Below are 15,779 nucleotides of genomic sequence, written 5' to 3'. Positions count from 1 at the left end.
TATTTTTTATTTTTTGTCTGAACTTCATTTGAGATTCAGTCTATTGCATTATTATCATTTCTCCTTTAAATGTGTTTGCCATTCTAGCAAGAGGACTTTGAGTTAGATCAGTTTGTTTGCTAGGCAGATACATTTTTCACAACAAAAGCATATCTGTTGGAAAACTTCCATTGGTATCTATCTAGCATGCTACTTAGGTGTAAGCAAAAGACCTTTGGGATGTCTTCTGTCTTTTCAGGAGTATCTGATTTGTGGATAGATCAGCTTCATTTTGGTTTTAGACATGTTGACATGGAAGAAACTCTCCCTGTGAATGCTTCAATGTGTGAGAGACAACACAAAGACTCCTTCAGGCTTATTTTTAATCTGTTTGTTTGTTTGCAGCCTCTCAAACCACTGCTCTTCTTGATAATAAGGTAAAGTGAAGATCTTTGACTCAGAAAATATCTCCAAGGAAAAGTGAGAGTTCTTAAAATTTCAGAAACTCTACTTTTGTATTTAATTTTCCACGAGACTTCCTCCTAAATTCTAATTCATTTTAGTAAAAACAGAGACAGCCTGCATCATTTTGATTTCATTGCGACTGTTATCCCCAGAGACCACACTCATGCAAATTTCAGATCAGTTTTGTTTTCATTAGTAAAAAGCTGCAACATGGATCATGTAAATGGGGTCACACAGGGATTCCTTTAATCAAAATATTTCATACACATTAAGATATAATGATTGTAGAACAATTTCCATTAAACTTCATGAAGTTTAATGTTCATGTGAAAGCTGTAAGCATCCAGTCCTACAGTGACATCCTAATGCCTAGGACTTCAATTCTATGAACAGAATAAATTTCTTGTACTTACAGATCCTGTAGATGGAGTAAGGATGAACTTTCCTTTCTTGGGCAGGATGTTTATACAGCGAATTGTCTTTGTAAGAGTCTTCACTCTATTCTTGCAAAATCAAAATCAAATGTGATCCCTATTAGTAAAGCTGAACCTTTTATTAAATTAAATGTAAAGCCTGTTTTATAAATCAACAATGAAAATCAGAAAACAAAGATTAAACCATTGGGTTGCGCTCAGCACTGCATGAACTTTCTCAAACTGCTTCCCGCCACCCTCCCCCCAATTCTTTGAAACTGAAGTAATGTTTGAGGCATAACAGACATTTGACAGCATCTGTCATACCGAAGCTCTGTAGCAGTTGTGCTGCTTCTCTGGTCTTGTTTTGAATTTCTCTGTCAATTTGAATAGACACAACAGAGTCTCAAGGAGTGATACTCACAAGCTGAGAAGACATCGACCGTGTCAGATGCAACAAAGGGGAAAAGATATATCAGTTTGTTACCTTGTCATAAATATAAGAGTCTCCAAAAGCTTCTCCTTTTACATAAAAGTGTGCAGTTCAGCCAAAAATACAAGAAAGCTTATTTACCTTTTATATGTGAAATTTAATATAAGTTACACAATAACATGGCTAATGCTTTTAAGAAACTCCAAGGTGTATTACATACATACACTTTCATCTTCAAAAGTATAGTTTATTAAAGGGTATTTGGAAAGTATGCATTCTATGCTGAGAGGATATTATTATTGAATAAACAGGCAGCAGGTGAATAAATATGCTGATTTAGAAAAGAAAAGAAACTTCTGGTTAGAAGTCTGCCTAACCTAATGAACGGTGTAGTCCTTTAGTCCTTCCTTCCTCATCCTAAGCATGAAAGCTGCTATCCACACCCCAGACTTGATGTAAACTACTGAATGCAATAGGAAAGCACCCAAAGGCTTTGTATAGGGGCCTCCAGCCTCCAGGCTTGATCCTGTAGACCTGTATCAGCCCAAAGTCAACCTACATTTTACTGTAATCAAAAGTCCATGAAATGCAGCTGTTAATGTATGCACAAAATATTTGAAACTCTTACTCAGACAGATCTTTTCCTTTGGAACGAGTGGAACTTTTACCTAAATAAAGCTGTGCAAAATTTGGTTGTGTACAGACAGTAATACCAAAGAATCATATTTTCTGTTGTGAGGGTTGTTGTCATTTGTTTTGTTTGTTTGTTTGTTTTGTGTTTTTTTTTTTTTTTTGTCTTTCCAAGTAGAAAGAACATATAGTTCTAAGTGGGGAGGTCTTTTTTTTTTCTTCTTGTCCTTTTTTATTTTAATGGCTAAACACTGTAATGCTAGCTAAATAGAAATTCTTGTCTGTTAATAGGTTCCTTTAGTTTGTAATAAATAGGAATGCTAATGACTAAAATTTGGTATTTGGTATGCATTAGCTTTTGTAAGTCTTTTCTTTACAGGCTTCATTGACATTCAATATGGCAAGCTTCCTTTGAAACATATTTATAAAATAACTACAGTATAATTAAACCAACAAAGCCATCTTTTAAGTAAGCTTAATAGCTCAGTTTTTCACTCTGTAAATTTTTTTATTTAAGGAGAAAAAATAGTTATGCTTCAATTCTACTGTATATTTCATTTTGCATCTAATATTTCCTTTCCATTTGCAATCTGTGCATATCTAATTCTTGACAACTGTGATTATTAATAATTGTGCATGAAAAATATGCTTCAGAGAATCTTCCACAAGAATATTTTTGTTAATGAGAACTGAAACATATCTTGGCAAATACAGTATATGTAATATATACATATATGTATGTATATATACATATTTTAATAGCTAATGCTGGTGTAGTTAATAAGCAAAAATGGATTAATAGATATGGAAGGTAATAATCGAAGTGGCTGCTATTTAATAAATGTAACTAAAAATATTTTAATGATATAAAAGCAATAGGTAAATAAAAGCAATTACATTTAATTTTGCTTTCAGCTTGTGAGCATTTTCTGCAAGCTTTAATAGAGGGGAGAGCTTGTGCAGAAGGCTAATGGTAGAGTCGGTGTTAGCATTATTCATTAGGGTGTCTAAGTAGTACTTATTCTGAGATATTTCTCTGGAAGACTAAAATGTTCTTGGTAAGGGTACTTGGATCCTGATAACCCTAATTCATAATAATATCCCCCTCATTCAGAAAATTAAAGTTTACAGAGTCCTCAGCAGTCTGAAAATCTTTATACTATTTAGAACCATGATCATGTTTACTAAGGACAAGCTAAAAAGTGATAGCTCACACTATAATAAGTAAAATGGAACCTCATAACTGTTTCTTAAACTCTGTCCTTTACAGGCATAATAATATTGAGACCCCATTTACGGTATGGTGAATAAAAACAGTTGACATCATTGTTATAATCTTTATTTAAAACTGTTACCAAGGTTACAAATTACCATCACTGTGTGCAACAGGTCCCTCTGAAGCAGTATCATTACAGATTAACTGTAATGTGTAGGATTATAATAAAAGGCATAAGGGATTATGCACAAGCAAAAATGCTAGAAATAACACAAATACATCTACATTATACAGTGTGTCGCATCTCAAAATCTCTGCTCTCGATGCTGAAATACACAATGCGGCTTTTTGTTTAATTCGGGCATTTAGAGAGATGTTAACTGTATCCTGAAGTGGTTTTACAAATGTCAGAGCAGAGGGGGTAGGGTTTATCTCGACCTATAAAACCTCTGCTGCTGTAAATGTTCTCACATAGTCTCCACTCTTAGTGGAGCACCTAGTTTACAGGAAAATATGACTCCATTGTGTGAGGCAGGACTGCAGTAAAAGAAGATAAGAGTTAGCGGCTGCGTGACCCACAGCACCACAGCCCTGAGCAGAGGCCGGGGATCGTCCGAGAGGGTGGGCAGAGGGAAAGCGGAGCGGCAGGTGACCTTCCTCTGGCCAAGGCGGGCGGCCAGCCCCGGCCAGCACCTCCGTCCTCCCGCTAAATCACTCTACCCTGCCTTCAACTTAATAACACAAATCCGGGCTCTTAAAGTCTTTGGGACTGATCGTACTCGCTCATTTATAAATAATGATCTCCATATAGATGCATAACAACAACATACCAGAAGTGTTTGGGGAGAAATCCGATTAAGGTCTATAGCTTCCCCGCCCCCCCCCTTCTCCCGGAGCAAAAGTCTGGCCGCAGGTCAGCTGCCGCGGCTGGCCCGGGCTGAGGGGTTAAGGGCAAGAAAAGTCTCCACGCAGGCCGCCCCCACGGGCGGCGGCTGCCCCGAACGACTCGCCCCGCCGGGGTGCGGCCGGCCGCCCCCTCCGCCCGCCCGGCCTGCGAGGCTCGGCCGGGCCGCGGGCAGGGACGGCGGGCATTTTTTCGGGAGAGGGCCGCTGCCCCGCTGTAAGTGTGAACTCTTTCGTCGCGGCCGACTTCCCGTCGGCGCCGGCAGCCCCCGTACAGGGACGTGGGGCCACCCCGCTCCGCCCTGCCCGGGGTGGCGGTGACGCAGAAAAGCGTTTTCCTTTCCTCTTTCGGGCGATTTAGGGGAATAGAAAAACAAACATCGGGCCGTTTCATGAAACCGGCGGAGAAAGCTCCGAAGGGAAAGAGAGCTGGGCACATCCTTTTAAAGGAAGGACAAGGGTTCTCTGAGGAGGGAAAACAAAAGATGACAGTGGTGGCTGTAACCCCACCATGAACCAGGGACCTCCTGGCCACGCTCGGAGAGCTAACCTCCCCGGACTTCCCATTACCTCTCCATGACACTTCACTAATGCTCACACAATGGCCAACTGAGCAGTTTAAGTAAAGATATTTTAACCTGAACTAAACACTGACTCCAGACAATAGGATGCAAAGCAACATCTGGTAGCACACATAAACAATGCTGTACAACAACATATGCTCGACGTCTGGAAGTTTATGTCAACACTAAGCAGTCGAGGAGGCTGTCGCTGTTCGGCATGAAATCTTAACAAATAGCTGTTTGCTGTGCTTCCGAGGTGAGCATCTCGGATCCTTCCTCGCCGGGCATCCTCTTCAGCTTGGGGTTACCGGTGAGACATCTTCAGGCCCCATCCGCGCCTCCTCGGAGCGAACCATCGGTGTGAGAAATGCCACGAAGACAGCCCGTGGCCTGGCCTGGTCCGGGTAGGGCCGGGACATCGCCGGGCTCTCCCTTCCCCACCGCGGCTCCTGGCCGGTGCTGAATGGCCAACTTCGGGGAAGCGCTTCGCTAAAGAGGAGGCTCTAGGCTAATGAAACGACGGGAGGTGACTGTTGCAAACAGCTGTTCCTCATACATATTTCATTACACAATCAGATAATGCGTCTTACCACCTTCTCATTTATTCACAGATAAACATTTTCAAGACGTTTTGACATCTGTCTTAGGGCCTGCTATTAATTTAGTAATCACTGTGGTTAAAAATGTATGGGGACTGCACCTCACTAAAACTCTGATTTCACTCACGAGGACAACTTCCGTAAGAGCTCGCCCTAAGCAGGGCGAGCCACATCAGGTCAAAGAAAGCCCCAACGTGGGGGGGAGCACAAAATCCTATCCCTGCAACCCTCGGACAGCCGCAGGGGGGGGTCCTGCGCCGAGCCCCGCGCGCCGCCCCTGCGGAGTGCCGAGCCGGGGGCTTGCGCTGCTCCGGGCGCCCCCGGCACCCTCCGGAGCTCTCAGGAGAAGCGCCGGGGAGGGACGCGGCACCTTCCACCCCCCCGGCCGGCCGAGAAAGCACCCAGGCAAGCCGCGTTTGTCCCTTCTGTCGGGCTCTTGGCACCAGCGCTCCCGCTCCTCGAAGGGCGTTCACCGTGGCCTCTGGGAGCACCCAGAGCAGGGCAGTGCCAGGCCAGGGCTGCCGGACGGCTGTCCCCTGCCCGCAGTGCCCCCCAGCCCTCCACCCAGCCCCACACACCCCCGTGTGGCTTCGTGCCCCCCCGGAACAAAGCCCGCGGCTCCCCGGCTCTTGTCCCCGCGACGCGTCGGGGAAGTTTGACAGAAAGTTTCTTTCGTTGCCGCTCGGGCTGGGTTTGAAATCGCAAGGCTTTAGGGAGTCGGAACGTCTTAAAACTGCTTCTTTTGTGTATCTTCCTTGGCAGTAATCCCTTTTCTTAAAGAAGGACACCCCCCAAAAACAGATGCGCACACGCACAGCTGCCAGATGTTACACACAAACCTTAAAGAGCAAGCTAAACGAGCAAAGGGGAGAATGAAATCTCGCCAGCTCTCTTTCAGACACTTTATTGATTACGTTCAATCATTCGCTGCCTCTCTCCTCCTTCCCCTTCCTCAGGCTACCGTTTTTAACCACAAAGTTCACACGCAAGCAAAAATCTGTCCCTTTCACGACGCCCCTCCCCATGCCCAGATAACTGGATGGGGGCAGGAGGACGAAAGTGTGTGCTTTTCCCTTCCTTCCACAAACCATCCCGATTGCAACTACTTTCCAGAGCCGCGGTCTCGCCAGTGGCACGGGGCTTTGGCTTTGCAGGAGGCGCGGCACCCGGGGGGGATAGCCAAAAGCGGGGCTCTCGGGCTCCTCTCCCCCACCCAAGGGGGCTTCGCCGCCGCCCCTCTCTTGCCCCCCCATCCTCCCCCCGTCCTGCCCCGGAGGTGGCACACACGGGGGTCCCGACGGCAAACGCGGCTTAAACAGGGTTGGCCGGCTCGGCTCAGCACATCCCGGCGGGCAGCCGGCGTGCGGTGTGTTTGTTTTAAAACCTCAAGGGGAGTCCCGGGCGTGAATTTCATTTTAATTACACCGTAAAAAACAAAACACAACAAAAAGTGCCGGCACCCAGGACCGCTAGGGAGTCTAAAAGCCTCCTGCCTTTCAGGTGGCGGAAGGCAGAAGAGGATTTGGGTTCAGACGGAAGAGGGGATGCTCTGAAAAGGAAACAAAAATTCCTATTGCTCCCTCAAAATGCTACCCAAAGCTCAATACCTCTCCTTCCCTTGAACGTTCTGTAAACAACAAGAAGGTTCGTGGTGAACCCCGAGTCTGTTTCTAATCTACCCGGAATCCACGATTTTTAAAGCCAGAACTAGGGGAAGTCGGGGTGTTAATGTATGGAGGGGAGACCCTTCCAACTCGGCAACATTTATCGTGTTTTACAGGTGATGGAAGCCCTAAGGAAAAAAAAAAAAAAAGGAAAAAAAAAGGGGGAAAAAAAAAATCAGAGCTGTTCTTCTGCAAGCTTTCTGCCAGACGCTCTTGAATTGGTCCTCTACTCACTTATAGCTGGTCTGTACCTACCTGGCTCTTGACTTCAGCTCTCTGAAGTCCTTTTATGGTTTCAGCACTGTACTCGCAACAGTCAGTCCCCCGCACAGTCACCCCACTCACCATCCCCACCCCAGCCTCAAGACGTCCTTCGCCCTATTGATTGCGCTATAGCCGAACAGGGCAAAAAGACGAGAATTGCATTCGACAGATGCTGCTCACTCGTGAATAACAGGTTCAGTGCATACGGTATCTCTCGCCATTATCCTGTAAGTTAATATTGAGTAGCAATAGCTGTCTAAATATCAAAATCTATTTATAGGGGATGCAAAGCCATGACCTCTCCATCTGACCTTCAGTAACTGCAGGCTGGAAAACAGGGCAAAGAGGGGAAAAAAAAAGAGAAAAAGCCCAGTATTACAATGGAGACCCGTTCGTGGTGAAGCTGGGCTGGGCTGCCTTTGTTTTGAAATCCTTAGGGGAACTTGAACCATTAGGACGGCACCGGACCTGCAGACCCGGGGAGGAGCGGGTCTGTGACTTCTCTCTGTCCCCGCCGGACTCGCGGTGTGGCTTCGTCGACTTATGGCCATCTGCAAAAGTTTGGGGATTTTTTCATGTTCAAAGAAAAAAAAAAAAAAAAAAAGCGCTAGGAAAAGGCAAAACAGCGCCGGTGACTAACCAGCAGGTTTCGGTGCGAGATGGGGAAGTGGAGAATTCAGCTCAGCGTTGACCCACTGCTTGGGAAATCATTTTAAAAGGAGGGACTTTTTGGGGGTGGGGAGATTTATTTTCTTCGCGGGCAGCCGGGCGGTCGCAGGAGCTTCCCCGGGGATGTCGGGGGCCCAGGGCAAGGCAGGACTTGGGGCTTTGGGCCGGGACCCCTGGGCAGCCCGCCCAGCCACAGGGAGGGGGGATGCTCCGTAGGGTCCCCAAGCAGGCATCGATATTACAGAGCGAGTCCCCTCGGGGGAGCGCGGCGGGGGGCAGAATCCCAAAGCACTTTTGTTCTTGCGGAGCCGTCGAGAGCACGTCCAGTCTGAATCACCAACTGTGTCAAACTGCGAAACCGCCCTCCCCCCGCCCCAGCCCGGCAGCTCCCGGCGTTAACATGGCGCCTGCAAGCGAGAGGAGCACTTTTCTCGATGTTTGGCAGCTGAAATGTGCTCCCTGAAGGTCACGCCGGGCGACGTGCCCGTTTGCTGCCGCACACGGCGAAGGCTGCGCCGCCCGCGGGCCGGAGCCCGGATCGGGACCGGGCTGGCGACAGCGGCCGCAGCGGCGGGGACAACGCGACGAGGACAGGGGCGGCTGGCGGCGGGGATGCTCCCCCCAGCCAGACGCGCCCCGCTCCCGCTACCCCATACCCCCTGTAAATCCTCCCCCTGTATATAAGGGAATCGTACCTAGCTTCCCTTTTTATTTTATTTTATTTTATTTTATTTTATTTTATTTTATTTTATTTTATTTTATTTTATTGGGGGGGGGGGTGGAGGAGATGGGGAACGCAAGGGCTCCGAGGGAGTCATTCCTTGCGTCTGGAAATTAAAAGGCTCAAATCTCCTCTGTGACCCCGCCAAGACACCGGAGCGCTGTTCGCAGCTACTTTAGAGCGCCAGTCTCAGCTGGGCTGGAGGTCGGAGCTAGTTTTCTTCAGAAAGAGGAGCGGAGCTCGGGAGGAAAACTGTCCCCGGGGTTGTGGGTAGTCTCCCTTTCCAGCGGCTAAGTGCACCTACCAAGGGAAGAAAGAGAGGCAGGGCTGCTAACCGTGCTGCTTAAATGTTCTCTGCTTTCTCCTCTCGGGGTAAAGCAAGGAACAAGCTGCTCTAGCCGCCAGAACTTAATGAGGAAGGTGACTTATTTTTTTTTAAACCTATTCTTGGAGTTTTCGTCCCACTTGAGGAAAGTGTCTGGAAAAAATCCCCCCTCCCCCCCCCAGCTCAACCCAGCACACGTGGAAATAATCTCCTTTTAAATCTTGGGTCTTGATACTACATTAGTCTCTGTGATATTGCATTCCAAAGAAAATAGACTGGGCATTAGGAGAGGAATCTCTTCTTCCTAATGAATATTTACCCTGAGGTCATTACATCTGTAATGGTCCTCGCTTAACTTACCTTGCTCCCCTCTTTCTCTGCCAGAGCCTGGGATTTCAATCACAATGCCCTCGATTTTAAAGTGCCGTGTACCATTTAATGGCGGGGTGCAGGCAAGGTTAGAATATTATTGACTTCATGCAATATATAAGATGGATACGTTTAAGACTTTTAACTTTTTTGTCGCAATGACACACTGTATTTTTATGAGATACCTATTATGTAGACAGAACCATTGTGCTGTAGCTGCCTCACAGTTGCTGGATCGTTTCTATCAGATGAAAGATTTTGAATAGTTTTCTTTCAACAATGCATCCTTTTGGTCTTGATACAAAGCATGTAGGCATGGTATACACTTAAACAGCTCTGTCACAGAGCAAGATTAAATAGAGTATATATCGGATTCTGTCTGCAGTATAATGCGCGCAGGGAACAGAATGGAGTTCCCTTCGCCGCTGAAGAAGCCCATTAAGGTCTGACGTCCTAGCAGCATCTTCCAGATTTTCCTTATCTGTGATATTCGCTAAGCTGTTAAAAATCTTTACCGCCGGGCTTTAAAATCGGCTGTTTCTCGGGAAAAGACCAACTTTGATAACGGAGCCTTCCAACAAAACCCTGCTGCTGGCGCTCTGCCGAGGGGGCGCGTTGTGCAGGCTCCCGGCACCCATCCCGGGCCGGGCGGCCGCTCCGTGCCCTGCTGCGAAGCCCACCAGGAGCACAGGACCTGAGCCTCTCGGTGGGGCCCCCGCGCCCCCCAACACCGCTCCCCCGGCCCCATTTCGGGCGGGGACCCCCGGCGGGGACCGGCGCTGCGGGCGGCCGGGGGGCGGCGGCGGGTGGGGGACAAGGGGGCTGCAGCGCGCTCCCCCCGGCCCCTCCAGCTCCCCCGGGACACCCTGGGACCACCGGTCCCCGTGCCGGGAGCGGGAGGCAGAGGGTGCAGCCGGCGGGGCTCCGCGCCGCGCAGTGCCTCCCTCCTTCAGTGCTCACTCAAGCGACTTGCCCAAACTGCACGTGCTGAGCCCAACTTTCTTCTCCCCCTCTCCCCAGCTTTGTGCTCTGCGTTGATTGAGTCCCCATATTAAGCTCGAGATCCTTTCTAAGCAACTGCTAAGAAGTCAAGAGCATCCTTGCCTGCTTTCTCTCCGTGGCCTTTCATGCCCTCAATTTGTTATTCTACTGACACTTTTCTTAAAGTTAGCGCCCAGCATTGAAACATTAGCGACAAAAGCCCTGGAAAATCTCTCCCTCCTCACCGCTAAATCCTCTAATGGGTCAATGCGTGTCGAATTTTTATTTGATTTCCAATAATCTCTCGCACTTAAATATTAAACCTACCTCAGCCCAGCGCCTCACCTATGGGATATTTTTCAGCTTTGCTTGGGAAAGTACAGACACTCAGATTTCATTCCACGTGCAGCCACTAATTTATAAATGAGTGTATACAGCTGTCTTCTTGTATATCTATGTCTCTATATCTGCAGTAACGCTTTCATTTTGTGTCAAAATAACATATCCTGTCACTCCACGCCAAAAGTATATTTATCGAACGAAATAGCACCGCAAGCTGCATCTTCTTTATCAAACCTTCATTTCTGTTTTACGCAATTGTTAAATATCTTTTCATTTCTTTTCCTATTTTAAAATATGTATTACAGTAATTGTTACTTGAAGGTCTTTTGTGTATCTATAGCTCTTTTGATTCATATCTTTTCCTTTCTTTTAATCTTGTTATGTGAAATTATATACACATTTCTCGTGAAATCCAGGGAGCATAACGTTTTTAAGGAAGAAAAAAAAAAAAAAAAAGCAACAACTCCTAATCTTGGGGTTTCGCAGAAAATACTTTTTTTTTTTTTAAGTACATGTTCCTAACTCATGTTTTCTGAATGAAGATCTCTAAGTCGTCTTCACTATCTTAGGCGGATTTCGTGAAATGATTCTTCAGCTCTCTGATTTGAATAAGTTTTAGTGTGAACTACGAAAGAGCATTATCCTCTAACCTGAGGTCAAGTGAACGGTAATTTACATGACAAAGAATAATGCCCATTTTGTCCAATATGAAACAACTTCACCTTCGGCATTATTAAGAAGAATTTAGTACTTCGAGGGGGATGGGATTTTTTTTTTTTTTTTTTTGTAAACAGTTGGCCATGTATAGTGCAATTTGCCTTTTCTAAATCACAATACAAAGGCCAACTTCTCGTGCTCTTGAATTTAGGCATTATTTTTGTAGCCTTAACAGAGCGAATTTGCACCTGCTGGTATTTAAACTTTAGCATATTAGCTGGGGAGGACTTATCAGTCCAGTGCACTGCCTCGAAACAAATTATCAACCTTCATTAAAGTAAATGAAGGGGGAGGGAGATGTGAACATCAAGACGCTCTCCTGGATCTACCCGATCTAGGCGGGACCGGAGCGGGTTACGCGGGGTCCGTAGAGCAGCGGGGCTCCCGCTGTGCCTCCCCCAAACACAGCTTCTCCCAAATTTCTGCCCTTCTCCGGCCGCGCTCAGCCCCCGGACAGCGGCCCCAGCCCGGCGCAGTGCCCGGGCAGGAGGAGCGGGGAGGCAGAGCCCTGGGCTGCGCCACCGGGGCTGGGGGCCGCGGCCTCCTGCTCCGTGCTCACAGCCCTTTCCCCAAATTCAGTTTGAGCTCTGGGTGCGCTGCTTTCTTCTTCTTTTCCCATCCCTTTCAGCTGAGCTCTCGCCCTCTCCCTCACGCACACACACGCGCACCGAGAGAGACGGGGAGGACGCGATCTTAAGCCGACTTACCGTCCGGAGAGGATGCTGCCTCGAAAAAAAAGTTCAGCTCTGCGGGCTCTCAGAGCTGCAGCAACGACCTCCAGCCCTCACCGAGACCTCGGGGCTGCCGGCTCCACCCGGGCACAGGGGCTGCGGGCGGAGGGCCACAGGCAGGGAGCCCAGCTCCCTGGCTCTGCCCCCCCCCCTCCCCGGGGGATGGAGACCCCTTCCCATTCTCTCCTTTCCCTTCCCCTCCTCTCCCTTCCCATCCTTTCCCATCCCTTCCCAAGGCTCGGGCGCGCTCGGGACGGGCGCACGCCGGGCACCGGCCGCAGGGTTTCTCTCTCCGAGGGGCGGCCGGCGGCCGGCAGCGGCGGGGAGGGGGGATTTTGGGGGGGGGCCCAGGCAGCGGCCGCTTGGCTGGGTGTTTGTGCGTGGTGTGCTTGTTCACGGCTGCCGCGGGGAAGTGGGAGCGTTTCGTGTTTACAACCGGCTCCGGCTCGTAATGGTGAGATGGAGTTCAAGCAGCGCTCCTGGGTGTCGCGGGCTCTTAACTGGAGCTTTGCTCAGTCATTGAGAGCAATAGAAAGTATATGGAAATCAATATATAGACAGTGTGGAGGGCAGATAATGGATTCGAGTCAGTGAGTGTTATAATCTGCATTATGGGCTTCCTATTGTTTAGACTGAGCACAAATTTCCAAAGGGTGAAGTGTTGCGTGGTCGCCCCCCCCCCCCCCCCGCCTTCTTCTTCTTCTTTTTGGAGGGCTTTGTGTGTCTAGGGGGAGGGGGGTGTTAAATCCTCCTGCCACAATTATCAGAGTCCTCCCCCCCCCTCCCCGCCCGCCCCATCTGATTTTAAAGGTAGTGCTTTCACGGCGAAGCTAATGACTTTCATTTAATTGAACATGCCCTGATGTAGCGGATTGTTCTCGCAGCCCTGCGCCTTTGTTGCTTTTGGGGGGAAATAAAGCTAATCAAACCTTTTGTCACGGCCAAATTCTCCCTCAGGGTCTCCCAAACATTTGTTTGAATAATTCACCTCAAGAATTGAAAATACTAATTGATTTTAAAATGCTAGCCCGGAGGGACAGGGAGGTGGGGGTGGCGGGGAGGGTGGAAATTAGAGGCGAGGAGCAAACGTCTACCTGCCAGCGGCGAAGCCTCCGCAGCCGCTGCCCTCGCCTGGAACCGGGGAGCGGGGGCCGGGCTGCGCCCCCCCGGGGAGCCCCCGCCGCCGGCCGCGCCCCCTCCCGCGGCCCCGCGCCCCCCTCGCCGCCGCCACCCTGCGCCCGGTCACCTCGGTCCCGGCTGCTCCGCCAGCGTGCACGGCGGCTGAGCCGCGGTGGCAGGGGTGGGCTTCTCCGGGAGGGGAGGGGATCCCGGTCCGGGCGCCTCGGCCCCATTCAGGGAAGAATTTTGATGCGATTCATTAGAAGTAACGAGTTGACATAAGGTAAATCTACATGGAGGGGGCCTTTCTTTGAGTGCACGGGGAAGCTTCATTAACCATCGCTAACAAGGCGTGCAAATGTTCTGATTGGGCAGCTTTCTTGCAACGCCGGGGCCTTAGCAGGATGCCCACCTAATGAGGGTCACTACAAGAGACTGATAAAATATTCAAATTTTCCGTCGCACCAGGAACTTTGTACTAAAGGAGAAAGTTGAGGCAACTGTGTGGTTGTTTACCTTGGGAAGGCACACTCGGGCGAGAAGGCATCTAGCCCTGACAACTCCATCTCCCAGAGAAGCCCTGGGCTTGATGGTCGCTGCTTTTTTGGACCTTTATTTGTTAAAACCGCCGGCAAATTTACCCACGCCTTCCCCCTTTTTTTTTTTTTTTTTTTTTTTTTTTTTATCCCCCGGTCTAATTATGTTTCTCCCTGGTTTCTTGCTCTGATAAATAAATAACTTGTCTAGGAGGCTCCGCGCTATTTTTTTGTAGAAGAAGAATTATTAAAATCAACCTGATGGCTTTAATGATACGTCAATCATTTCAAAGTTGCTGCTTGTTGCTAATATGTCAGCTTCTGTACACATCACTGCTACTTTCCTCGCTGCCGCGTTTAAAGGCTGTCCCCTCCTCCCCCCGCAATTTGTTTCTTCAAGTTTTCATTGCTAGGTTACGATTTCTAATTAGAGCTAAGTATTTCACTTAATATTTAATTTAGACGCCCGGCACATATATCATACCTAGATCAGTCAATCAAGTGTCCCTTGCTGATAATGCTACATCATTAAGAGTTGTGTTTAATTCAGGAGCAGGCGGCAGCACGGCTGCGGCTGCTGCAGCTGCAGAGCAGGTAACTTTGGGCTTGGGGAGCTGTGAGCTCGGCCGGGGGATGCGGGGAAGCAGCGGAGCCGGGTGGCGGCGGCTCCGTTGCCCCCTCGGGAAAGTTTGCTGCTTCCCAGCCCGGCACCTTGCCCAGGAGGCGAGCTGCCCCCTTTTCTCCCTCTTTTTAGGAAAAAATACAAAAATAAAAAAAATAGGGTACCTCACGTTTTCCTCCTCCAGCCTCTGTGCTCAAGCGAAATGAAGTGTGTGTGTGGGGGGGGGGGTCGCTAAAGTTTAGCTTGGGAGCTGGAACACTGTTTTGGACCAGTAATAAAATACCCCCCTCGGCTTCTTAAACCAATCCAAACCGTTGAAAAAAGCACTTGCCCGCATGTTTCTTAGCACAACTGGTTCGGCACACATTGCATCAAGAGGATTGAATTACGAGAGCCGAATGGGCCACATCTTAACGCACCCATCAAATGCGCATTCATTTATCTCGGGAAATCGTGACTAAAAAGAGAGGGAGAGGAAGAAAGAGAGAGAAGGAGAGGGAAGGAAGGCGGAGGACAGATATGTCTGCAAAGACGGCAGCTGTACTGAATTGTCAGCCCTTGCCAGGGGAGAATGACAGCAATTCAATTAAATCGTCATAAAAAAAAATAATAATAAAATCAAGCAAGGCGAACGCGGCGGGTTCTCCATTACCTGCCCCGGCCTCTCCCTCTCTACCCCCTCGCCATCCCCCTCGCCGCGGTCGCCGAGCTGCCTTTTCCGCTCGCCGGAGCCTCGACCGCTACGCCCCAGCCTCAGCTGAACCCCTGCCTCCCCCGATAAAAAAAATAATCAGCCCTTGCAAGCGTCGACTGAGTCACTCCCGAGTCAGGATTAAGGGGCACTAACTAGGCAGCAGAAAATCGCAGCCTCCTGGGAGCTGCCATCAAAACAAGCAGTGAAATAAAAGAGCTTCCCTCTCTGCTTCCCTTCCTCTCCCCGGAAAAGTCCTCCAGGTTGGCAGCCCGGCACACACACACGCACACACACACGCATACACACACCACACACACCACACACAAGTTCGCAGGGCTCCCTTCAGAAGAAGAGAGCACCGGCTCGTCCTGGTTTATTTAGCGGCAAGGTTGTTGTGATTTTTTTTTTTTGGGGGGGGGGGGGGGGCGGGGGGATGCTGCCCTGCAGAGCCACATGTCATTCTAGCAGCTAAAACAATGAATCAAGCGGCCCAGAGAGTAAGACTGACTGCAAACGGACGGCAGGTTCCCCATCCCGGAGCAGCCTGCCAGCAGTAGCGAGGGGGACCCCAGCTTCTCCCCCCCAGACCCCCCGACCCCAGCCCGGGCTTGGGGAAGTGCCGGAGACCCGGGGCAGCGCACCGTGGGACTCTCCCCCGCGGGACCTCCGCCTGCCCGTCGGAAACTTACAGGATCCGGAAAGGATTTTCCCAGCCGAGCGGGCAGCCTGCGCCGAGCCCCGTCCTCCGGCGTGATCCCGCTGCCGCCGGCCGCGCCCGCTGCGCGCTCCCGCTCCGCGCTGCCCCGCGCACCCGCTGCGCGCCC

The 15,779-nt window shown here is 49.4% G+C and overlaps 1 protein-coding gene across 9 annotated transcripts in view; it reads right to left on the bottom strand.

The window, feature by feature from the left end:
* LOC310897956 (uncharacterized protein) overlaps positions 1–15,779 on the bottom strand; it is a 43,690-nt gene that overhangs the window by 24,367 nt on the left and 3,544 nt on the right. For 4 of the 9 annotated variants that reach the window (XR_014582843.1, XR_014582844.1, XR_014582845.1 and 1 more), the window contains exons 1-2: positions 11,961–13,070; positions 858–942 (exon numbers count right to left, since the gene is read on the bottom strand). Coding sequence is in view for 1 of the 9 variants with exons in the window: in XM_083832143.1 (XP_083688269.1) it covers positions 858–942; positions 15,645–15,779 (220 nt within the window). In the remaining 8 variants the exon portion in view is untranslated. Of the gene's footprint in view, positions 1–857; positions 943–11,960; positions 13,071–13,230; positions 14,415–15,644 lie in introns of those variants that run through there. The other 5 variants (XR_014582839.1, XR_014582840.1, XM_083832143.1 and 2 more) reach the window with 2 other exon arrangements.

This window comes from Anser anser (assembly GCF_964211835.1).
Source record: "Anser anser genome assembly, chromosome: 3".
NCBI classification, from domain to species: Eukaryota; Metazoa; Chordata; class Aves; order Anseriformes; family Anatidae; genus Anser; species Anser anser.
Note: the sequence above shows the minus strand (reverse complement) of the source record. Positions and strands in the feature narration are given on the sequence as shown.